The sequence below is a fragment of the Bos taurus genome, chromosome 8 (genome assembly GCF_002263795.3).
Source record: "Bos taurus isolate L1 Dominette 01449 registration number 42190680 breed Hereford chromosome 8, ARS-UCD2.0, whole genome shotgun sequence".
Lineage (NCBI taxonomy): Eukaryota > Metazoa > Chordata > Mammalia > Artiodactyla > Bovidae > Bos > Bos taurus.
The window spans coordinates 1,082,752-1,108,140 of NC_037335.1; the positions used below are offsets into that span (position 1 = coordinate 1,082,752).

Genomic DNA, 25,389 nt, shown 5'->3' on the forward strand with positions numbered 1-25,389 from the left:
CTCTCAAACCTCTGCACGTGACTGACAGCCAACACCCGGCTGCAGATCTGGCCAGGAGCACCCGAGGGGCCGAGGCTCACCGTGCCTGTTCACGTCCTCACTCCACCCTCCACCAGTCTGATGTTGGAGGGAGAGGTGGACAGTGTAAAAGGGCTCATTTCTCAACGTGTGAATACACACAACCGAATGTTAAATCCACCTGTAACTCACACCTCAGTGTCGTTATTTCAAGTGGTACCTGCTTCCTTCCTGACCGCCAGCCAAGGTGGCCTCGTGAGGAGCTAGAGAGGGAAGCCGGCCCAGGGTCAGCGCTGGCAAGGCGTGTCCTTTCTGTGGAACTTGAAACCGCCGCCTGCTGCTTTCCTACGCGGTCAGTTCTGATGGGACCGCCGTGTCTGCACTGAGCAGACAACCTGGTGGTAATGGACACTTACTGACCTTTTTACCTCCTGAATAGACTTCTCCAAGTAAAGGCTATTTTGAAGATCAGTGTAAAAGAATTTTTAAGGAATCATGAATCTTGATTTAGAACACAGATCTGACTTTATTATTTTTATCAGTCTGAATTTATTTATATATCCTATTCATACCTTTAAATAAAATTAATCTGTTTACATAAAATCATGTTCAGCTCCAATAAAACTGTAAAAAGATTACTTTTTAAAATGCAATATTTAAAACATTTGAAATAATAAAAATAACATGAACCCAGTGATATTTAAAATTATCATGCTATTCTCACAAAAGAGATCAATGCAAAATAGGTATCATCTGATGTTTTCACTCAATTTGTGACATTTCTAATCTCAGACAAGTATTTTCATTCAAGACTAATGCTTTACCTGCTCCTTGTAAAGACACTGCCCTATTGCTGCATATTTACTAATGATTGTTCACAATTATTATTTTTCTAAAATTTCACATAAGAATCATTATTACATTCATTAATGCAAAAATTCTTAATTTTTAAAATGTCATTATTTCTTATGCTGTTTTTAAGAAGCCAGCTAATTGAGAGCTTTGAGGAATTAAAAACAAACAAACACAACCCAAGAAACAGCAGTCCCACACCCTAAGCTGATGGGGTCTACGGAGCCCCCAGCTGGACCAGGTACTAAGACCAAGGGTTAGCCACGCCGCCCGAGATTTCCACAGGGCACGTCAGCCATCCACACCTGCTGCTCAGTCGCTCGGTCGTGTCCAGTTCTGGCCCGTGGACTGTGCCCACCAGGCTCCTCTGTCCAGCGTAGTCTGTTGTACCCAGCTGCTCACCCAGGAGCAGTGCCACCAAAGAAACCAGACTCCAGTCACGGCTGTGTCTAACTGTTCTCAACCTGAGTAACAGCTGACTATTCAGGGGACGGACAAAGGGCTACAGTGTTTAACTCCAGCGGGCTTGCTAGGGCACCTGCCGGGTGCCCTTCAAGTCCTCCTGCTTTGGTGTACTTGTTTAACTTGCACTTGGCCTGCCAGGTTCACTTCTAGAGTATTCGGCCCAATCCAGCTGAGAGAGTCAATTCCTAGGCAGGCTGATAAGAAGTCCAGGGGTCCCTGAGGAGAGAGGTCTGGGGTTCTCAAGGAGGAGGAAAGGACAAAAACTTTTTTTTCTTTACATTCTTTAGTCTTAGTCACATAAAACATTTTTTTCTTTAAGCCCGGAACTGATGATTACACAACAAACAACTCAGAGTTTAACTCTGTTCTAAGGATTATATAACAATGATGTATCCTGCTTGAGGACAGTTTTTCCTTCCTGAAAACCTTCTGACTAATCCTGATATCTTAAAATGTGTATTATGGGAGTGGCTCTGCTAGGATCTTTCTATTGTTAAATTCTAATTCTGTTATCCTAAAATGTAAATTATGGGAGTGGGTCTGGTAAAATTTTCACAAACCTGAGGAATTATTTTGATTTATTGTAATAATTAACTAAAAAGTATCTAACTCCCTTGCTAACACTAGTGAGGGGGGCACTCTCTGTCCCCCTTCTGATGTCTGTGTCAGAAGCTTTCTCAGTCCCTTTCCACTTTAATAAAACTCTGCTACACAAAAGCTCTTGAATGATCAACCCTGGTCCCTGGTCCCAAAGTTAAATCTTCTTCGGAGATCACCAATCCAACACCGTTCACCGTAAGCTATCACAACAAGTATCTAATGACAATCAGACTCATAATTTTTCCTACTTGTGTAACAAAATGCATAAATTAAGATAACATCTGTTTTTATTAGCAAAATGTAGACAGCTGGCCCTCTGCATCCGGCTTCTACAGCCATGGCTTCAACCAACTATGGATAGAAAATATATTTTTTAAAGTTTTTAAATTTCTAAATATGTTTTTAAAAGCTCTAAAAATCAACTATTTACATAGCATTTACACTGCATTTCAATTATTCACACAGCATTTACACTGTGTTAGGTATTATATGTAATCTAAGAATGATTTAGATTCCGGCTTCCCTGGTGGCTCAGTGGTAAAGAATCCACCTGCCAAAGCAGGAGACTGAGGAGACAAAGGTTCGATCCCTGGGTCAGGAAGATCCCTTGGAAAAGGAAATGGCAACCCACTCCAGTATTCTTGCTGGGAAAATTCCATGGACAGAGGAGCCTGGCCGGCTACAGTGTGAGGGGCTGCAAAGAGTGAGACACAACTTAGTGACTGAACAACAACGGAGATGATGGAAAGTACACAGAGGTTACACGCAGACACGAGGACACTGTTTTCGTAAGAGGCGGGAACATCTGAAGACCAGGGCTCCTGAAGGTGATCCCTGTGAGGAGGGACTGTACACTAACACCGCCCATGAGACCCGTGTCATTTGGAAAACGCAGCTGCTCTCCCACTGTTCTTTACAGACAGATTTGTATGAAGACAGAAATCAACACCTGTAGCATCAGCAGGTCTGATTAGCAAACACAGGAGTAACAGAGACTGCCCGTGACTCCAACAGCAGTGACAGGAGCCGGCTACATGGTGAGCTGCAGGCCGCCATCCACCACCAGGACGTGCCCTGTCACATACGGCGACTCTAGAAGAAATACGGCTGCCTGGGCCACGTCAAGGGCGTCTCCAAACCTTCCCAGAGGGATATTCTTCTTTAAAAGTTCTTCATTCAAGTCTTTTGTCATATCTGTGTGAATGAATCCTGAAAGAGAAATGTTTGCCTGTTTAGTTGAAAAACGTAGACACTAAGAAACACTTGCTCAATTAAAAACATTCACTGCTGGAAATTTAATCTGAGATTGTTAATAAACCTTGTTTTAGGAAACAGAATTTTGCTAATAATCAAACATTCAAGTCCTTATCTTTTATTCAGTTTAGTTCAATGAAGAGTTACTCAACACTAAAATATTTGACCACCAAATATTTGGTCCAACTCTTAGCACAATATAAGTGGATGGATATAAACATGAATAAGAATTCAGTTCCTCAATTCCATTCCTAAAGTTGAAGCTTCAATGCTTTGGCCACCTGATGCTAAGAGCTGACTCATTTGAAAAGACCCTGATGCTGGGAAAGATTGAAGGCAGGAGAAGAAGGGGACAAGAGAGGATGAGATGGTTGGATGGCATCACTGACTCAAAGGACATGAGTTTGAGTAAACTCCGGGAGTTGGTGATGGACAGGGAGGCCTGGCGTGCTGCAGTCTATGGGCTCACAGAGTCAGGTACAACTGAGTGATTAAACAAGAACAAACTCCTCAGAGAACCTGTAAGTCAGGGAGCCTAGCAGTGGCTGCCAGTCCAGAACTGGGGGCAGAGGCCAGGTTGTGTGGAAGGCAGCTGTCCCTGGCGCTGGCATCTGCTCCTGGACACGATGTTGGACAAGCAGAGTAGGAACCTGTCCCAAACCCAGGCACCGTTCTCTCACTGCCAGAAGCTTTTTTTTTTTTTTTTTCAAATAATAGACTTTATTTTCTAGAGCAGCTGCAGCTTTACAGAAAAACTGATCAGAAAGGTGAGGGAATCCCACACAAGCCCCTCCCACACTGCGTCCCCCAGGACCCCCAAGTATTAACGCCCTGCCTGAGGGTGCTGCATGACGGACCAAGAGTGCCGCGGAGGAAAGTCACGGCTCACGTCAGGGCTCAGCCGCTGGCTGTACAGCTGTTTGGTCTTGACAAATGCATCACCACGCATTCACCACTACATCATGGACAGCAGTTTAACTGCCCTAAGTCTCTAGCTGCAGCTTCTTAAAATTCATACATATCATCTCCCAAAGTCCAATAAAATTAAAAAACATGAAGGAATCAAACCAAAAGCATGAAGCTAGTCTCTAGGGAAACTAGTCCAGGCCCCTACCAAATTTCACTACTATTTTATGCTGCAGCTCGTGAACAACAGGGTCCTGAATTATAAATACATTCACAACCAGGGCACTGCACATAAACAGGCTCCCGGACTCTGTCACGTCTCAGAAGACCCGTGCAGGGGTATCAGTAGTCTGTAAACGCTCCACGCACCCACATTTGTGCCTGTACTGTTTCCCAACCTCTGCTCCCTCCTCGACCCCAGAGGACTATCTCCCAAAGCAATTTGCCATTTTATGAAGCTCTGGAAATTCTGCTTTACTGCTCGTTTACTACATACACATGTACAATGCCTTTCAAGCTGGGCTATAAAAATGAAAAACCCCAGTTGGTGCCACTGTGCGAAGACGACGTCATTGTGACTGCCACTGACCAGGCTGAGGCTTCGGTGGCTGCAAAGCCATCTCTCCTTCAGCCAGCGAGGGAACGGAGGGACAGGAGCTCAACTGAGGACACGGGTGCGGCTGCTGCACTTCACATCGGTGACAACATGCTTGGTACACTTCTTCCAGACAGGAATGCCTTAGGAACCAACAGTCTTACTCATAAAAGCAAGTGCATGGTTCTTGTCCAGTGAGGGTTTATATCTGTCGGCTCCCAAGGAAATGAACTTCCTTCACCCATTTTTGGCTAGCTATGTTGTTGTTGCCGTTTAGTTGCTCAGCCATGTCAGCCTCTCTCAGGACTGCATAGACTGTAGCCCACCAGGCGCCTCTGTCCATGGGATTCTCCAGGCAAGAATACTGGAGTGGGCTGCCATTCCTTTCTCCAGGGGATCTTCCCGACTCAGGGGTCAAACCCATGTCTCCTGCATTGGCAGGTGGATTCTTTACCACTGAGCCATCAGGGAAGCCCTGGCTAGCTACAGAGTATAAACAAACAGCATCTCACTTCCATATGGCTTGGTTACTATTTTAGCTTTGAACAGCTTGATCTAGAGATCTGACACTTAAGTAAGACACCAGGATGTCAGCCTCTCTCAGGCACCAGCACCACCACCTGCAGGATAAAGCTCCCTGCTTAGATGTCTGTCCTCTGACACAAGTTCCTAGGACCTAGAAAGAATTAAAATAATCCCAGACACTTCTTTAGGGAGATAAAATAAGACTGTCGCCAAAAGCTAGACCAAGACTTTCACCAGGGCAAGTGTGTGTGTCCTAACATTACGTCTGTGAAAATGCACAGGGAGGCGGCGTGACAAGCCGCTGCCCGCCGAACAGCGCCGGAGAGCAGCGAAAGTCGTGTCCGCCGCGCGTCTGCCAAGCCTCTGCAGCACCTGCCAGCCAGCCTCGGCCCCAGTCATGAGCACAAAAGCGCCTCAACTGAAAAAGACACTGAGGGTCCCCGGAGAAATCCGTGACTGCCGTGCCATCTGTCCAAACGTCACACGCTTCAGTCCTCGGAGGTTCAGTCCCCCGTGACACGCACTCATGTGCGGGCAAAGTAAATCATGCACAAGCCGCAGTGTCAGCAGCTGAACCAGCAAAAGAGCAAGAACAACAGCGGAAGTGCCCCCTGGGAGGCAGAGGTCACAGGACGCCCGCGCACCCGTGAAGCACACCTCCGGCTTCTGCCTCAGGCGGCACAGTGCACAGCGGCCACAGCAGCCACACTTCTGCGGACAGACGGGAGGCGGGTGAGTGGCTGCGAAAGGCTGGGGAGACTGAAGGAAATGGGGACTCCCGAACGCTCGGGGCTCCAGGGTTTCTTTTGGGACGATGAAAATACGTGTTCTCAAGTGGACCGCAGTGATGATGGAACGACTGTGTGACTGCACTCAACTCAGTACATCAGACACTCTAAATGGGCGAATTACACTATGTCATTACACTGCCATAAACCTATTATTTAAGAAGTAAAACAGTTCTACATGTAGCAACATGGAATCAACTCCAGCAGAGATTGCTCTATGAGGAAAGCAAGGTACAGAACATTCTTACACATATGTGTTGTGAATGACACGTGCTGCTGCTACATGAGCAAACAAAGGCTGCTGCAATCGGCGCCACATCGCTGAGCCCTGAGGGCCTCCGGGCAGACACGGACAGGCTGCTGCCACTGCAGGCCATGCCCTGCGGGACCCCGCCCCAACACTGCGCCTGCAGGGGGCTCAGGATGGGAGCCCAGGACGCTGGCCCGGATGTTAGCCGAGCACATGTCAGAGGAGTGACTTCAGGGAGCCCAGACACTTGCATCTTCATACACAGAGGAGCACTAAATTCCTTAATTTGAGAGGTCTGGTTTTCTCTAGTAAATAGTAATCTTGTGATGTTCTGACAACCTGGCTTTCGTCACAAAAACTCCCATGTATCTTGGCTCTTTGCACCAGTCCCTCAGAGCTATCGCAGAGGCTGCCTCCTGGACAGAACACACACACACGTCAGTGGCTTACATATGAAATACAGAGAAAACTATACACACACACACACTTTACTGGCTTACATATGAAATACAGAGAAAACTACACATGCCACACACACACTTTACTGGATAATACATGAAATACAGAGAAAATTATACACATCACACACACACTTAACTGGCTTATAGATGAAATACAGAGAAAACTATACATATCACACACACACCTAACTGGCTTATAGATGAACTGCACAGAAAATGACACACACACCACACATACACTTTACTAGCTTGTAAGTGAAACACAGAGAAAACCCAGCTGCAGGGGTTGCCTCTGAGGAAGGCACTGGATGGCCAGAAGACAACCCACTTTTCACTTTAAGCTTCTTTGTACTTTTGAATTTTGTACTATGTGTTTTATTACCTATTGAAAATACAGTTTTAAAAGTAATGTATCCAAAATAGTTTCAATTTATCAAATATTCTGTTTCTCATGTTCAATAATAATCAGTAACATTTATCAACGACGGGAAATTTACAGCTACTGTAATACCAAAATTAGCAACTAACTTATCTTTTAAAAGTTAAAAATCATTAGGAAGCAAATGAGAGGCTAATCTATTAATTTGCTTGTTTTTGTTTTTTCTGATTCGCTTTTTAACTGATTTTTCCTTCATCGGAATCTCCATTTGAAGGTGACCAGGAAAACTAACATTAAAAATAAACATATTAAACAACCCAATCAAAAAGTGGAAAAAAAGACCTCAACAGACATTTCTCCCAAGAAGAAATACAGATGGCTAACAAACACATGAAAAGATGCTCAACATCACTCATTATTAGGGAAATGAAAACCAAAATCACAATGAGATACCACCTCACACCAGTCAGAATGATCATCATCAAAAAGTCTACAAACAATAAATGCTGGACAGCATGTGAAGAAAAGGGAGCCCTCTTGCACTGTTGGTGGGAATATAAACTGATAAAACCACTATGGAAGATGGTATGGAGATTCCTTAAAAAAACAGGAATAAAACCACCATATGACCCAGTAGTCCCACTCCTAGGCATATACCCTGAGGAAACCAAAACTGAAAAAGACACATGTAACCCAGTGTTCATGCAGCGCTACTTACCATAGCTAGAACATGGAAGCAACCTAGATGTCCACTGACAGATAAATGGATAAAGCTGTGGCACATATACACAATGGAGTATTACTCAGCCATAAAAAGGAACACATTTGAGTCAGTTCTGATGACTCAATGGATGAACTAAGAGCCTATTATTCAGAGTGAAGTAAGTCAGGAAAAGAAAGATAAATATCGTATACTTTGGAAGGAATGATGCTAAAGCTGAAACTCCAGTACTTTGGCCACCTCATGCGAAGAGTTAACTCATTGGAAAAGACTCTGATGCTGGGAGGGATTGGGGGCAGGAGGAGAAGGGGAAAACAGAGGATGAGATGGCTGGATGGCATCACGGACTTGATGGACGTGAGTCTGAGTGAACTCCGGGAGTTGGTGATGGACAGGGAGGCCTGGCGTGCTGCGATTCATGGGGTCGCAAAGAGTCGGACACGACTGAGCGACTGAACTGAACTGAACTGAATGCATATACACAGAATCTAGAAAGATAATACAGAAGAATTTATTTTCAGGGCAGCAATGGAGAAACAGACATAGAGAATAGACCTATGGGAAAGGCCGGAGGGGAGGAGAGGGTGAGATGTATGGAGAGAGTAAAGTGGAAACTTACATTACCATATGTAAAATAGATAGCCAATGGGAATTTGCTGTGTGACTCAGGGAACTCAAACAGAGGCTCTGTATCAACCTAGAGGGGTGGGATGGGAGGGAGGTTCAAGAGGGAGGGGATATATGTATACCCTATGGCTGGTTCATGTTACTGTGTGACAGAAAACAACAAACTTCTGAAAGCAGTTATCCTTCAATTAAAAAATAAATAAATTAAAAAAATATAAAAATATTAATTCTGATATTTCTCAGCTCTGTTCAAAGATCTGAAGAATCTGGTTGAAATCACTATCTAAAATTAACAAATAACCCATAGAATCAATTAGATGCTACCATTTCAGCTTGTACTTTGCTCCTGGTTGATGAAGCATATTCATACCAGGCTTATAGCATAGTCAATTTCATATATTATACTACAGCCAATATAATATAATAAAACTCACTCTACTCAATGTCCACATTTCTGGCAACAGGTTTTTTCTTTCCTGCAGTGTAAATTGCAGTGGAAAGTAATATCTCTAGAAAGGCTATACAAGCACACTTCCCTAACACTCAAAAAATTTCCCTTTGGACACAACTGGATCCGCACTGTTTAGTCTGTTGCCTTAACAACTAATTGACTGACAAAATTAAGCATTCCTTCTCCAGCGTTTCCATAGCATCTTGCGGGTACCTACTTTGCACTCATCACATGGCAGTGTAATTATCTGTTTACACGCCTGTCTTTCCCACTGCACTTACTTCCCTGTGACACAAACACCTTATTCGTGTTTATAATCTGGAGCGCTGCCAGCCCTGGCACACGGGACACACTCGGGGAGTCTGCTGAATGAGTTACTAGACGTGAGGCACACTTGCATCACGCTCCAAGCATGCAGCTCGCAGCTCACTGTGACCCACAGCTGACTCTCCATCACCCACACTGCTGCAATCCGCAAAGTGGGAAGCACGTAACAGAGCCCCCAACCCACAAACCATCTACTCTGCACATTAAAGTCAGCTCACACTAACACCCTGCTGGGCCGCACGAAGCACACACACACTCACCGCGCTGTCAGGACCACAGGGCCACTTCGGGATTACCTTAGAAAAAGAATGCGCCCATAGCGAGTCACTTCTCAGATGTTTACGGATACGGAGCCAGTGTCTGGCTGAACACTCAACGGGGACGCAGGCCACTCCTGACAGGTCCCTGCTGGTGGACAGCTCTGGGCCACACTGGGCAGAGCGGCCCAGGTCGCGCTCAGCCTGCTCACGAACCCCCAGCGCACCGGCCGCAGTGCCCTCGGCAAGCTGGGACAGAGGTCCCGTGGCAGCCGGCGGAAGTTCAGGAGGGTATCCGTCGTCTTTGAAAGCACAATAACCAAGCCTGCCGTCATACCAGCTCACGAGTGACAACGCAGATTTGCGTTTTAGCACCTTTTTATTAGTCTCAACTAATCCAGACAATATTTATAAACTAGTAATTTGTCAAAAGGCAAATAACGTAAAGGTAAAAGTTATAAAATGGGAAGATCCAGACAGTTTAGAAAAATCATATTATGAAAAACCCAAAAAGACGTAAAGTTTGTAACGATATAAAAGGAATCACACAGAGGCCCTTCACTCACTAAAGAAGCAACTACAGCTACAATCACTGTTAAAATCAACTACTTCAGAGTCAGTTTTCAAAAGAATTCTCCCTCCTGAGTCTGCGTAAAGTATCTTTTTTCCTTCAAATTCCTCTCCGTGTTGAAATTCTAATGTGAATATGGGGTAGCTCTCTGAGGCGCAGAGACACCCAGTGAAAGGCATCTTCTCCATTTTGAAAACAAACGTACGTGACCTGTGACATTAATACTTTCTTCTCTACAAACACTGGCTTTCTGGAGTACAGGCTGACCTCGTTTTAAGGGGCCTTGCAGACACTGCACTTTGGGGTTTTTACGAGTTGTGGGTTTGTGGTAACTCTGGATCAAGCAAGTCCATCAGTGACATTTTCCCAACAGCCTTTGCTCAGTTCATGACTCTGGGTCACATTTTGGTGATTCTTACAGTATTTCTGACTTTTCATTATTACTGTATTTGTTGTGGTATCTGTAATCAGTGACCATTGATGTCAGCACTACAGACTGACTTGCTGAAGGTTCAGATGATGGTTAGCATTTTTTAGCAATAAAGTATTTTTTAGTTTATTTTCAACTGGAGGATAATTGCTTTACAATGTTGTGTTGGTTTCTGCCGTTCAACAACGTGAATCAGCCACAGGTACAGATAGAAACGCTCCCTCGAGATCCTGCCTCCCACCCACCCTCCCATCTCAACTCTCCAGGTTGTCAGAGCAGTGGGCCGAGCTCTGCGTGTTATACAGAAACTTCCCATTAGCCATCTATTTTACATACAGTAATACATGTTTCGACTTCCCTGGTGGCTCAGACGGCGAGGTCCGATGCTGTAAAGAGCGATATTGCATAGGAACCTGGAACGTTAGGCCCATGAATCAAGGCAAATTGGAAGTGATCAAACAGGAGATGGCAAGAGTGAACGTTGACATTCTAGGAAACAGAGAACTGAAATGGACTGGAATGGGTGAATTTGACTCAGATGACCATTATATCTACTACTGCGGGCAGGAATCCCTTAGAAGAAATGGAGTAGCCATCACAGTCAACAAAAGAGTCTGAGATGCAGTACTTGGATGCAATCTCAAAAACGACAGAATGATCTCTGTTCGTTTCCAAGGCAAACCATTCAATATCACGGTAATCCAAGCCTATGCCCCAACCAATAACGCTGAAGAAGCTGAAGTTGAACGGTTCTATGAAGACCTACAAGACCTTTTAGAACTAACACCCAAAAAAGATGTCCTTTTCATTATAGGGGACTGGAATGCAAAAGTAGGAAGTCAAGAAACTCCTGGAGTAACAGGCAAAGTTGGCCTTGGAATACGGAATGAAGCAGGGCAAAGACTAATAGTGTTTTGCCAAGAGAAAGCACTGGTCATAGCAAGCACCCTCTTCCAACAACACAAGAGAAGACTCTACACATGGACATTACCAGATGGTCAACACTGAAATCAGACTGATTATATTCTCTGCAGACAAAGATGGAGAAGCTCTATACAGTCAGCAAGAAAAAGACCAGGAGCTGACTGTGGCTCAGATCATGAACTCCTTATTGCCAAACTCTATATTCTCTGCAGACAAAGATGGAGAAGCTCTATACAGTCAGCAAAAAAAAGACCAAGAGCTGACTGTGGCTCAGATCATGAACTCCTTATTGCCAAATTCAGACTGAAATTGAAGAAAATAAGGAAAACCACTAGACCATTCAGCTATGACCTAAATCAAATCCCTTATGATTATACAGTGGAAGTGAGAAATAGATTTAAGGGACTAGATCTGATAGAGTGCCTGATGAACTATGGACGGAGGTTCATGACATTGTACAGGACACAGGGATCAAGACCATCCCCAAGAAAAAGAAATGCAAAAAAGCAAAATGGCTGTCTGAGGAGGCCTTACAAATAGCTGTGAAAACAAGAGAAGCAAAAAGCAAAGGAGAAAAGGAAAGATATAAGCATCTGAATGCAGAGTTCCAAAGAATAGCAAGGAGAGATAAGAAAGCCTTCCTCAGCGATCAATGCAAAGAAATAGAGGAAAACAACAGAATGGGAAAGACTAGAGATCTCTTCAAGAAAATCAGATGCCTGACTTCAGGCTCTACTACAAAGCCGTAGTCATCAAGACAGTATGGTACTGGCACAAAGACAGAAATATAGATCAGTGGAACAAAATAGAAAGCCCAGAGATAAACCCTCGCACCTATGGACACCTTATCTTTGACAAAGGAGGCAAGAATATACAATGGAGAAAAGACAATCTCTTTAACAAGTGGTGCTGGGAAAACTGGTCAACCACTTGTAAAAGAATTAAACTACAACACTTTCTAACACCATACACAAAAATAAACTCAAAATGGATTAAAGATCTAAACATAAGACCAGAAACTATAAAACTCTCAGAGAACATAGGCAAAACACTCTCCAACATAAACCACAGCAGGATCCTCTATGACCCACCTCCCAGAATATTGGAAATAAAAGCAAAAATACACAAATGAGATCTAATTAAAATTAAAAGCTTCTGCACAACAAAAGAAACTATAAGCAAGGTGAAAAGACAGTCTTCAGAATGGGAGAAAATAATAGCAAATGAAGCAACTAACAAACAACTAATCTCAAAAATATACAAGCAACTCCTGCAGCTCCAGAAAAATAAACAACCCAATCAAAAAATGGGCCAAAGAACTAAACAGACATTTCTCCAAAGAAGACCTACAGATAGCTAACAAACACATGAAAAGATGCTCAAGATCACTCATTATCAGAGAAATGCAAATCAAAACCACAACGAGGTACCATTTCACGCCAGTCAGAATGGCTGTGATCCAAAAGTCTACAAGCAATAAATGCTGGAGAGGGTGTGGAGAAAAGGGAATGCAAACTAGTATAGCCACTATGGAGAACAGTGTGGAGATTCCCTAAAAAACTGGAAATAGAACTGCCATACGACCCAGCAATCCCACTGCTGGACATACACACCGAGGAAACCAGAAGTGAAAGAGACACGTGTACCCCAATGTTCATCGCAGCACTGTTTATAATAGCCAGGACATGGAAGCAACCTAGATGTCCATCAGCAGATGAATGGATAAGAAAGCAGTGGTACATATACACAATGGAGTATTACTCAGCCATTAAAAAGAATACATTTGAATCAGTTCTAATGAGGTGGATGAAACTGGAGCCTATTATACAGAGTGAAGTAAGCCAGAAGGAAAAACACCAATACAGTATACTAACGCATATATATGGAATTTAGAAAGATGGTAACGACAATCCTGTATGTGAGACAGCAAAAGAGATACTGATATATAGAACAGTCTTTTGGACTCTCTGGGAGAGCAGGGTGGGTGGGATGATTTGGGAGAATGGCATTGAAACATGTAGAATATCGTATGTGAAACGAATCGCCAGTCCAGGTTCGATGCAGGATACAGGAAGCTTGGGGCTGGTGCACTGGGATGACCCAGAGGGATGGTACGGGGAGGGAGGTGGGAGGCGGGTTCAGGATGGGGAGCACGTGTACACCCGTGGTGGATTCATGTTGATGTATGGCAAAACCAATACAATATTGTAAAGTAAAATAAATAAATAAACAAAAAACTGAAAAAAAAAATTGGCAAAAAAAAAAAAAGAAAATCAGAGATACCAAGGGAACATTTCATGCAAAGATGGGCTCGATAAAGGACAGAAATGGTATGGACCTAACAGAAGCAGAAGATATTAAGAAGAGGTGGCAAGAATACACAGAAGAACTATACAAAAAAGATCTTCACAACCCAGATAATCACGATGGTGTGATCATTCACCTAGAGCCAGACATCCTGGAATGCGAAGTCAAGTGGGCCTTAGGAAGCATCACTACAAACAAAGCTAGTGGAAGTGGAATTGAGCTATTTCAGTTGAGCTATTTCAAATCCTAAAAGATGATGCTGTGAAAGTGCTGCACTCAATATGCCAGCAAATTTGGAAAACTCAACAGTGGCCACAGGATTGGAAAAAGTCAGTTTTCATTCCAATCCCAAAGAAAAGCAATGCCAAAGAATGCTCAAACTACCGCACAATTGCACTCATCTCACATGCTAGCAAAGTAATGCTCAAAATTCTCCAAGCCAGGCTTCAACAGTACATGAACCATTAATTTCCAGATGTTCAAGCTGGACTTTAAAAAGGCAGATGAACCAGAGATCATATTGCCAACATCCGCTGGATCACTGAAAAAGCAAGAGTTCCAGAAAAACACCTACTTCTGCTTTATTAACTATGCCAAAGCCTTTGACTGTGTGGATCACAATAAACTGTGGAAAATTCTGAAAGAGATGGGAATACCAGACCCTGACCTGCCTCTTGAGAAACCTGTATGCAGGTCAAGAAGAACAGTTAGAACTGGACATGGAACAACAGACTAGTTCCAAATCAGGAAAGGAGTACCTCAAGGCTGTATATTGTCACCCTGCTTATTTAACTTATATGCAGAGTACATCATACAAAATGCTGGGCAGCCCTGATCCTAGCCAAGTGCTAGAGGCATGACATTGTAAGACAGGCACTGACTTGGAAGGGAGAAGACCATTAGCTTCTGTGAGTCCAGTTAAATCCATAATATTTTCATATTGTCCTTTTCCACTGGCTTAAATCTTTACTTGCAATTATATGTTCCTTTGAGGAAAAAAATGGGCATTGTTTGTACCTTCAAATATGAGGCAGGAAATAGATTCCAATTTCTTCTTTTTTTTAATGATCATCTTTCTCAAAAGAAACCACATCACAGTAAGCACTGCAGGGGCAACATGCTTCTGCAGCAGCATTCCAGTCCTTGGGGTGGATCCTCCTGCCAGGCCCGCATTCTTTCCACAGTCTGGCAGCCTGGCTGCTGGGGGCCATGGGGGGAGGGCTGGGAGCCGGGCTTTTCAGGCTCACTCTCATCCTCAGAGGTACAAGCTGGATTTAGAAAAGGCAGAGGAACCAGAGATCAAACTGCCAACATCCGTTGGATCATAGAAAAGAGAATTCCAGAAAAAACATCTACTTCTGCTTCATTGACTATGCTAAAGCCTTTGACTGTGTGGATCACATAAACTGTGGAAATTTCTTAGAGATGGGAATACTAGACCACCTGACCTGCCTCCTGCAAAACCTGTTTGCAGTTTAAGAAGCCACAGTTAGAACTGGACGTGAACAACAGACATGAACAATGGACTGGTTCAAAATTGGGAAAGGAGTACATCAAGACTGTGTATTGTCATCCTGCTGATTTAACTTACACACAGCGTACATCATGCCAAACGCTGGGCTGGATGAAGCACAAGCTGGAATCAAGATTGCCAGGAGAAATATCAATAACCTCAGATACATAGATGATACCACCCTTAAGGCAGAAAGTGAAGAGGAACTAAAGAGCCTCTTGATGAAGGTAAAAGAGGAGAGTGAAAAAGCTGGCTTAAAAAAAGTTGGCTTAAAACTCAACATTCAAAAAACAAAGATCATGGCATCCAGTTCCATCATTTCATGGCAAATAGAAGGGGAACCAATGGAAACAGTGACAAGCTTTATTTTCTTGGGCTCCAGAATCACTGTGGATGGTGACTGCAGCCATGAAATCAAAAGATGCTTGTTCCTTGGAAGAAAAACTATGACAAACCTAGACAGCATATTAAAAAGCAGAGACATCACTTTGCTGACAAAGGTTTGTCTAGTCAAAGCTATGACTTTTCCAGTAGTCATGTTGGATGTGAGAGCTGGACAATATAAAGAAGGCTGAGCATCAAAGAACTGATACTTTCAAACTGTGGTGCTAGAGAAGACTCTTGAAAGTCCACTGGACTGTAAGGAGATGATACAAGTCAATCCTAAAGGAAATCAATCGTGAATATTCATTGGAAGGACTGATGCTGAAGTTGAAGCTCCAATACTTTGGCCACCTGATATGAAAAACCGACTCACTGGAAAAGACCCTGATGCTGGAAAAGATTGAAGGTGGGAGGAGAAGGGGACGACAGAGGAGGAAATGGTTGGATGGCATCACCAGTGTGATGGACATGGGTTTATGTAGGCTCCAGGAGTTGGTGATGGACAGGGAAGCCTGGCATGCTATAGTCCATGGGGGTCACAAAGAGTCGGAACTACTAAACAACTGAACTGATATGTACCTCAGCTTCTTTATCCATTCAGATGTTGATTCACATCTAGGTTGCTTCCATGTCCTAGCTCCTGTAAATAGTGCTACAGTGAACACTGGGGTACGTGTGTCTTACTGAGCAATGTGGCGTGTATTTTCACGTGTTTATTGCTCATCTGGATGTCTTCTTTGCAGAAATGTCTGTTTAGGTCTTCTGCTCATTTTTTGATTGGGTTGTTTGTTTTTCCCATATTGAGCTGCATGAACTGCTTATATATTTTAGAGATTAATTCTTTGTCAGTTGTTTGCAATTATTTTCTCCCATTCTGAGGGTTGCCTTTCCATCTTATTTATAGTGTCTTTTGCTGTGCAAAAGCTTTCAAGTTTAATTAGGTCCCACTTGCTTTTTTTTTTTTAATTTCCATTACTTTAGGAGATGGGTCAAAGAGGATCTTGTGGTATTTTTAAATTAAAGTATGAACATTGGTTTTTTAGATGCAGTGTTACTGCACATTTAATAGACTACAGTATAGTATAAACATAATTTTTATATGCACTGAGAAACAAGGTTTGCTGATTGCTTTACCGTGATACAAGCTCTACTGTGGTGTCTGGAACCAAACCCGCAGTCTCTCAGGTTATCAGTAAGTCAGTTACTGCAGGCAATTATGTCATGAAATGTGCAAAGGACATCACCAAGGCAGCCTTGTTGGATTACCTCCTCTGATTCGTACTGTTATGAAAAGCACACTGTATGACAGTGCTATTCAGATATTTTAAATATAAAGACGTGTTATTTCTTTAATCTAGATGCAGGGACTATGTTAGGGAATGGATGCATTGTTTGAAGTTCTGCTTTGACAAACTGACAACGTCTAAATTAGCAAACACTGTATCCTCATGAGCAGCAAACAGATAACACATCCCCAAAGAGGACAAAGACAATTAAAATGCAAACAGTTCTGCCAAGGGGTACAACTTGGGCTCAACTGCAGTATATACGTCACCAATACGCCTCATCCCACTTACCTGACATTCATACATTCAGTTCTTGAGAGTTCCAAGTTATGCCTGACTTTTAAATGGGGACTTTCTCTTGTGTCCAGCACAGATACAGCATGCCTGGCCTGAGTCTTGGCCCCCAGCCCCATCAGACAGAGTTCAACACCCCCCACCACCATGCTCCATGTTCTTTGTGGGGTCCCGGCTCCTGTCCCCAACCCCCTGAGAAGTGCTTACAGACACAAGACCGGTCTTTGCTATTATTTTATAAAACCATGCTGCTAAGTCGCTTCGGTCATGTCCGACTCTGTGCGACCCCAGAGATGGCAGTCCACCAGGCTCCCCCGTCCCTGGGATTCTCCAGGCAAGAACACTGGAGTGGGTTGCCATTTCCTTCTCCAATGCACGAAAGCGAAAAGTGAAAGTGAAGTCACTCAGTCGTGTTTGACTTAGCGACCCCATGGTCTGCAGCCTACCAGGCTCCTCTGTCCCTGGGATTTTCCAGGCAAGAGTACTGGAGTGGGTTGCCATTGCCTTCTCCATTTATAAAACCATAGATTCACATAAATTAAAAGAAAAAAGTTTCCACTCACCTGGTGCAACTACATTCACTCTAATTTTCTTTTTTGCTACTTCTTTGGCAAGAGCACGTGAAAATCCGACTAATCCTCCTTTACTGGCACTGTATACAGACTGGCCGGAATTGCCTTTTAAACCAACAACACTTCCTAGAAAAAGAAATGAGAGCAAATTCAAACTACATTCATAGGGTTATTATTCTGCACGTTCAGATAGTCTATAGTAAACAAACAAGGTACAAACCCTTACCTCGTCTTTCGCTAAAATGAGGAATTCTAACCATTGTCATTTGAGTAGCAAGACTTAGAGTCTGCTCAGAAACAGGAGCCGAAAGAAGCTCATGTAGAACCCGGAGGACTAGGCAGGGGCTGAGAACTGATCCACTAAATGACAGCACTCATGCTCATCTCTGAGGAGGTGGAGCATGATAAAAAGCCTACAGAGTTTATAGAGGCTTCCAGGAGGAAGAGGTTAAAACCAGAACAGACAAGCCAGGTAAAGACTGATTTTATGACATTGCATGAAGTTTTTATTTCCAGCTAAAAAACAGTTCATTTGAAGATAAATTTTACTAAATTTCAACTACTGTTGATTAAATTAACAAAGCTTCTACTGTAAACTTTTTGTAAAATTGTAATTTAGTTACTTTCAGAGATGTATCAACTTGTACTGCCTAGTTAAAGATTCTTGGGTGGCTCAATTATATGAATATGAAAGAATAACTTATAACCCAAGTATCAACTGTATGCAAATAAATTCTTGGAGAACAGAAATTGGGGAAGTCATTTTCTGCATCAATGACCTGTATATGTAATGTAGAGTAAGGGAGTTAGAGAAGGCGAGGTTCAGAAAAAGAACCAGACTGGCACTTTACAAGAACAGATCACCTTTAATGAGGCGAAAAGGGGCAGCATTCCGATTAGTGAGCTGCTGCACTAACCCAAGAAAAGAGTAAGTATATATAGGCATGTATGTGGAAATCTACTGTCTTAAGGAGACCTATTCTTCTCCAAGGTTGTTCAGAGTAGTTATCTCTTAAATGGCTGGGGCAAAGAATTCTGGAGATCGGCCAGAGGCTGGACTGGCTAGGAGCTGGTCATAATCAACCTTGATGTCCACTTTTTTCTTTGGGTGAGAGAGTTCTTTGTTTTGCATAGAATGGTGGGGAGGACCTGTGTTGGGGGCCAGAGTGAGGTACTCCGTCCGAGACAAAGGTCATGAGGAAGGAGGCTCGACATATGCAAAGGCGGGATCGAGCCTCAGGAGTCCCCCTGGAACTCCTCGAGCATCTACCCCCATAACCAGAGCCTGCCTACTTTACTACTTTGTGCTCTCACCTACACATCTGACTTTACGGGGGGCTGTCCCCCACCACCTCTTTCGGAGAAGGAGTTAACCTAGAGCTCCAGTTAATAATAATTCCTGGGCGTGATAAGAGTGTTTTAACCTACAAACTCCTCTGAAGGTTCTCTAGCCTGCCTGACAGGCTTGTCCGGCCACATGTGATTGCTCACAGCCTCCCAACCGTGAGAGGCACGAGATGCTTTAAACCTTCTAAAAACAGGTTCCTTAGAAAAGTTAGAAAACTATTAGTATAAGTATAATGGGCTGATTAGAAATTGTATTGGTGAAGGGTTTTTCATTTGTTGAGCCAATGTTTGTTGCTAAGTCTCCACATCCCCTGCCCTTACACACATTAATGAATATATAGAAGAAATAAGTATTAACCTTTGATACTAATCACGTTAGACCTTAGGCTAAGTAAATTCTTTCCTTAACTAAAACCCACTACACCGTCACCCTATAGGAATGTAACTTTATTTGGGTGGTGTCTGTTTTAAGAATAATCACCCCTGGAGAAATAAGTGTCCTGGTTGACTGACCGTTGTCACAAGGAGAGGGTCGTAAATTGTCAGCAGGCCCCCCCTGGCCAGAAGATGATGTAACACCCCTAAGACCTCTGTATACATTTGTGTGAAGCACCTGACTTTGATAAAAGTCAGGACTGCTGTCCCCACGTGACTTTTGCATAACATCTCAGTGTATAAAAGTAGACCATGGAAAATAAAGAATTGGGATCAGTTTCTAGAAATACTGGTCTCCCCATGTCGCTCTCTCTCTCACTCTGGCTGAGTCTCCATCTGGAGCGCGGAACCCACCATGCTTACTAATTATGCCTGGGCTTCTAAGATCCGACCGGGGAGGCCTCAGTGTGTCCTCTCCTTCGGGAGAACGGAAGGACGCCTGCGGCCCACGTAAGTGGTGCAAACTTCTTGTCTTGAAGTTTTATTGGTCTCCAGCGTAAACCAAGCTACTCAGCCTCTTTTCTCCACTGAATTTTCCTACTGAGCTATCCTTATTCTATTACTCTTTATATCCTTAATTAACGTTTAATTAAGCAGTTGTTTCCTGATCTTCGCCTACGCCGTCTCTCCTTCCAATACCCTGGATCAGCCGGGGCTGATCCCCGGCAGACCTGGAAGGGAGTTTGAACTCCAGGCTATTTTGAGCCATGTAACTTTCCTTCAGGTAATATAAAAAGTAACCAAGAACCTCAAAAAAGAAGGAATGATGCTAAAGCTGAAACTCCAGCACTTTGGCCACCTCATGCGAAGAGTTGACTCATTGGAAAAGACTCTGATGCTGGGAGGGATTGGGGGCAGGAGGAGAAGGGGACAACAGAGGATGAGATGGCTGGATGGCATCACTGACTCGATGGACGTGAGTCTGAGTGAACTCCGGGAGTTGGTGATGGACAGGGAGGCCTGGCGTGCTGTCATTCATGGGGTCGCAGAGTCGGACACGACTGAGCGACTGAAGTGAATTTTAGAGAGAGAGAAAAAAAAAAACTCCAAATACTTATCATCAGCAAGTCCAAGAATAAAATATTGATCCACACTAGGTGTTACATGTTAGTTAATGACAAAGGAACAGAAAGGAGTGCAGAGAGAGTGAGAAAAGACACTCTGATCAGACAGAGGAAATGCAGGTGGGGTTTGGGGGAGGAAGAGAAACAAAGAGAAACACAAAAAAGAAAAATAAAGACTTGGAGGCAAGGCTGAGCAGGAGGCTTGAGCAGCTGTGGTTCCACCACACACAGCTGTTCCTCTGCAAAGGGCTAACTTCTGAAATACCAACGTCCTTTCCAGAAATTTACAGTAACCTCTTTGGTCATAGAGACCCCTAGAGACCCCTAACTTATTTTCAGTAGTCTATTTTATTGACTTACAGCACAAGTCTAAAAGTCTGCATGTAAGCAAAAGGCTGATAGGGGGTTTGTTTTGTGCATGTCTAAAGAGGGGATGTTTCAGAGTTGAACAAATACCCCCCTTTACCAGGAGAGATGTGCATGGTAGTATACCAGCTTACAAGAACCCAGATCATTACCTGGCTATGTCAGATAGCAAAAGTCAGCTCAGTTACTAATCTTTCAGAAGAAAATTGACCTCTCATATTTTTAAGGGTAAATATCCAAAAGGTTCTAATTCTTATTAGCACAATATTCTTTCCTTTGGTCAATTTCAAAAAGGAAGCACTCTGTATTCTGGCTTGGAAAAACACTTCCTGTTTTAGAGTAGGGTCACTTACTCTAAGGAGCAGCATCCCTTTTTTATGGCCTATAAGGTATCACCACTTAAATGGGAGACGGCAGGCATGCTGCTATTCTCAAATTACCACATTGAAACAAAATCTCAAGTCACTCTGCATTTTAAAGTCTACAGGCAAACACTCCACTCTGCCCTATGGGGCCGGTGAACTGAAGCCCAGGAGTTACTTAACATCCATTCTAAACACTGAAAAGGTTATTCTCTTAAGAAAACCTCCTCTTAGACCTCTGTGCTGGATTTGCTAGTGACGCACACAGCTGCTGCAGAAGTCATTTTTTAGCCCTCACCAACTACAAGTTTTTCATTCCTTGATCACATTTTGAAAATTTGGTTTCATGTAAGAATCAGGATGTCCAATTTTTCTTAAATGTGCAAAAGAGCTGGTCAAACTGAACCACATTTGTGCATAGCAACGACCTGCTGGATCGGAGCTATTCCACACAGCCTCTGGACTCCAAAGCTGGGGGCCTCAGATCAGGTATCTCCAGGTGTGTGCTGTCACCTCCCCAGTCCCTGGTGGTGTCACTCCATAACACCTGCTTGACCGCTAGAAGGATGTGAATTGGTGATTCCTGTTTCACCTATTAATCAGTTAATAAAATCCTTTTTCCATGGGTAATAAAGACACATTCTGTCCAAGTTTCACAGGTAAATAAACTCCAAATCAGCTGATTAAATTTCTGTGGTGCCATGAGATAATACTATACACGCAGAGGTAAAGACTCACCTACATTCACAATGGACCCTCTCTGCTGTTTAATCATTGTCTTCAGGGCAGCTCTACAGGTCAGCATGGAGCCCAGGAGGTTAGTATGGAGCTGAGAGAGCATATCTTCAGTATTTGTCCTTACTAAGAGGTTATCCCTACGAAAAAAGCAAAATCAAACCAAAACAATCCCGTGTGATTTAAAAATGGGGCAAGACAAATTAAAAAGTCAAGAAATAGATAATATTTTTTTTCTAAAAGTAGAATATAAGAAGAGCTTTGCCTCTGAGTTAGCCCATTTTAAACTTGATCTGTGAGGAAACATACATAGTCACAACAGTGGTAACCCAGGAAGTACTAACTGGGAAGAAAACAAGAGAGTCATTTGGTTTCTGGTAAAATTCTTTAGCTCAATATGGGTGTTGATTACAATGTTGAAACTAAACTGTACCCTTAATACGTGCACTTCCCAGACATCATATTATACCTGTACCACACACACATATAACTATTCCAATAGCACACGTTTAGTTTAAAAAGGTTTTTTTCCTCTGTAATAAAATAACATTTTGACACGCAAAAAAACTAAACGAAACCCTTATTATAATCTCAATATAAAACAATGAAAAAAGTGTGCAGCTTGACAGACCAAATTTTAAAATACATAACTTTTCTTCCAATTAGAAGTAAAACAAGTTAATATACTAACTCATATTAATCAAAAGAAAATTAGGACGAAAAAAAATTAGAAATGTACTTAAGTTTGTGACCAACCTGTTAATTCCAGCTGCATTTACCAAGAAATTAACGCGACCTAAATTTTTCTCTATCTCTTCAAATGTATTTTGAACATCATGTTCTTTGGCAACATCACAGCTCAATGCCAAATGGTCTCCTACACAACAAAATTAAATTAGAATTACTAATAAAGTATACCTTGGCTGTAAAAATGATTCAGTACACATTCATCAAACACCTACTATGAGCTAGTGTCAGTGAAGTCGCTCAGTCGTGTCCGACTCTTTGCGACCCCATGGACTGTAGCCTACGAGGCTCCTCTGTCCATGGGATTTTCCAGGCAATAGTACTGGAGTGGGTTGCCATTTCCTTCTCCAGGGGATCTTCCCGACCCAGGGATCGAACCTGGGTCTCCCACATTGTAGACAAGACGCTTTACCGTCTGAGCCACCAGGGAAGTCCTATGAACTAGTGTAGTAGTGTCAATTACTCAGTTATGTCCCACTCAGTAGGGTCTGACTCTTTGCAACCTTTTGGGCTGTAGCCCACCAGGCTACTCTGTCCATGGAACTCTCCAGGTAAAAATACTGGAGTGGGTAGCCATTTCCCTTCTCCAGGTGATCTTCCCAACCCAGGGATCCAAACTGGGTCTTCCTGCATTGCAGAGGGATTCTTCACCATCTGAGCCATGGAAGCCTTAGATCTGTTCTATCCAGAACTTGAGATAAAGGATGATTAAGTCCCAGAGTCCTGATCTCATGGAGTTCAGTCTAAGAAACTGGATGGAGGAAGGTGGGGAACAAGCAGAAGCAAAGTAATGCAACAGAATGTAAACCTTAAAACACTTTTTTAATCAACAAAGGTCAGGGAGCACCTTTCTCATGTTCATAGCACTTTGTATGAGTCACCTACCAATATTTACAGTTTGACACTGACCCTATGCCATTTAATTCAGCAGTTCTCTCAGTTTTATATTCCTATTTTGTAAACTTGAGACATTCCCAGTGGCTTAGCAGTAAAGAATCTGCCTGCAATACAGGAGACACAAGAGACACGAGTTCAATCCCAGGGTTGGGAATATCCCCTGGAGAAGGAAATGGCATCCCACTCCAGTATTCTTGCCTGGAAAATTCCATGGACAGGGGAGCCTGGTGCGGCTACTGACCATGGGGTTGCAAAGAGTGGGACACGACTGAACACGCTTGCATATATAAGCTTAATGTCTAATTCAGTTACATTCTTGTCGAACTGGTTTCTTGGCTTTGAAATAAACTCTAGGGTTTTTCTGTTTAACTATTAACACAATCTTATATGGCCATTACTATAGCGTGACTATTAGAAAAGATGAAACAAAGCAGGAAGCTGTTTTTTAAAATGCTCAAATCATGAAAAAAATTTTACTAAAAACTGTTACCTGTTTTTTTAAAGTCCACTTTCTGGAAATGTTTAAATTTTAAAAAAAGAAAATTAAACTTCAAAGAAAGCACTCTTTATTCACCATTATACCACTTAACACTCTGCCATTTTTTTTTTTTTTTTTTAAAGGTAAACAATTCTTTTCTGGCTAACCTTGCGTGGTACATTAACACTAAAATTACCTTCTTAAACCTCTGGAGACTTATGTGAAGTCGGGGCGACGATGCGTAAAGGTGCCCCGACAGTGGACGAGGTGCCCCTGAGCCCAGCCCTCCTAACTCTAGCTGCGAGCTCGATCCTTCACAGCACCCCGTCTCACTACCAGCCAGAGACTGAAATTCGCACAGCAACTGTGAATCCATTCCTAATACAGGGGGGGGATGAAATTTAAGCGGAATCTGCCGAACAATCTCACTGTCCCTTGGTGAAGGTCATCAGGGCATAAGAGTGCTTCAACGCTGTGGACACCGGGAGGCGAGCCCACGCACATCCCGTACTAGTGCAGCCGCCAGCGGCCCGAGGCGGCACTCCCTGCGCATGCGCACACGCGCGGGCCTCCTCCCAAGACCCGAGCACGCCTGTGCCGCCCCTCGCCCAGCATGGCGGGGAGAGCGCCCAAGACGGCTTCTTGTACCTACACTGGCCGCGCGAAGAGGGGGTGCGACCCCGGTCGGTACCCACCGCCGAGGTCCCCGGCCGCGGCTCTGGCCCCCTCCAGATTCCGGGCGACGATAGCCAGTCGATAGCCTCTCTGGGCCATCAGGCGGGCCACCGCCCTGCCGATGCCCCGGGAGCCTCCGAACACGGCGCACACCTTGTCCATCTGGGACGCGGAGCCGCAGGCCCGGGGGAAGAGGCTACAAGAGACGGCCCTTCCCAACGGCCTCGTAAATTCACACACCGCGGCGCGCTCAAACTGAATCGCGGGCCTACGGCTGCCGCCGCCGGATTGGAACCAGTGCGGGCCCAGAAACCCAGAGCGCCGCGACCGCTAGTCACGTTGGCGCGTCGACGTCAGCGCGCACGTGCTCCGGGCGGCGCGCCCCCGGCGGATGCCAGCGTGGGCCGGCGGGACAGTACAAGGGCCACACTGCACGCTGGGACTTGTAGTCTTGGTGCAGGCGGGAGGGCGTGGGGCCGTGTTGGGAGAGAAGGGCTCCAGGCTCGGGGCGGGGGGCTGCCCTGTA

The 25,389-nt window shown here is 43.9% G+C and overlaps 1 protein-coding gene across 1 annotated transcript; it reads right to left on the bottom strand.

The window, feature by feature from the left end:
- Nucleotides 1–520: 520 nt before the first annotated feature.
- CBR4 (carbonyl reductase 4) lies at nt 521–25,143 on the bottom strand. The gene is given in 5 exon segments (NM_001083717.1): nt 521–3,144; nt 17,749–17,883; nt 22,070–22,206; nt 22,823–22,943; nt 24,884–25,143. Coding segments are annotated over 5 exon segments (714 nt in total). The 5' UTR covers nt 25,026–25,143; the 3' UTR covers nt 521–2,965.
- Nucleotides 25,144–25,389: the final 246 nt, after the last annotated feature.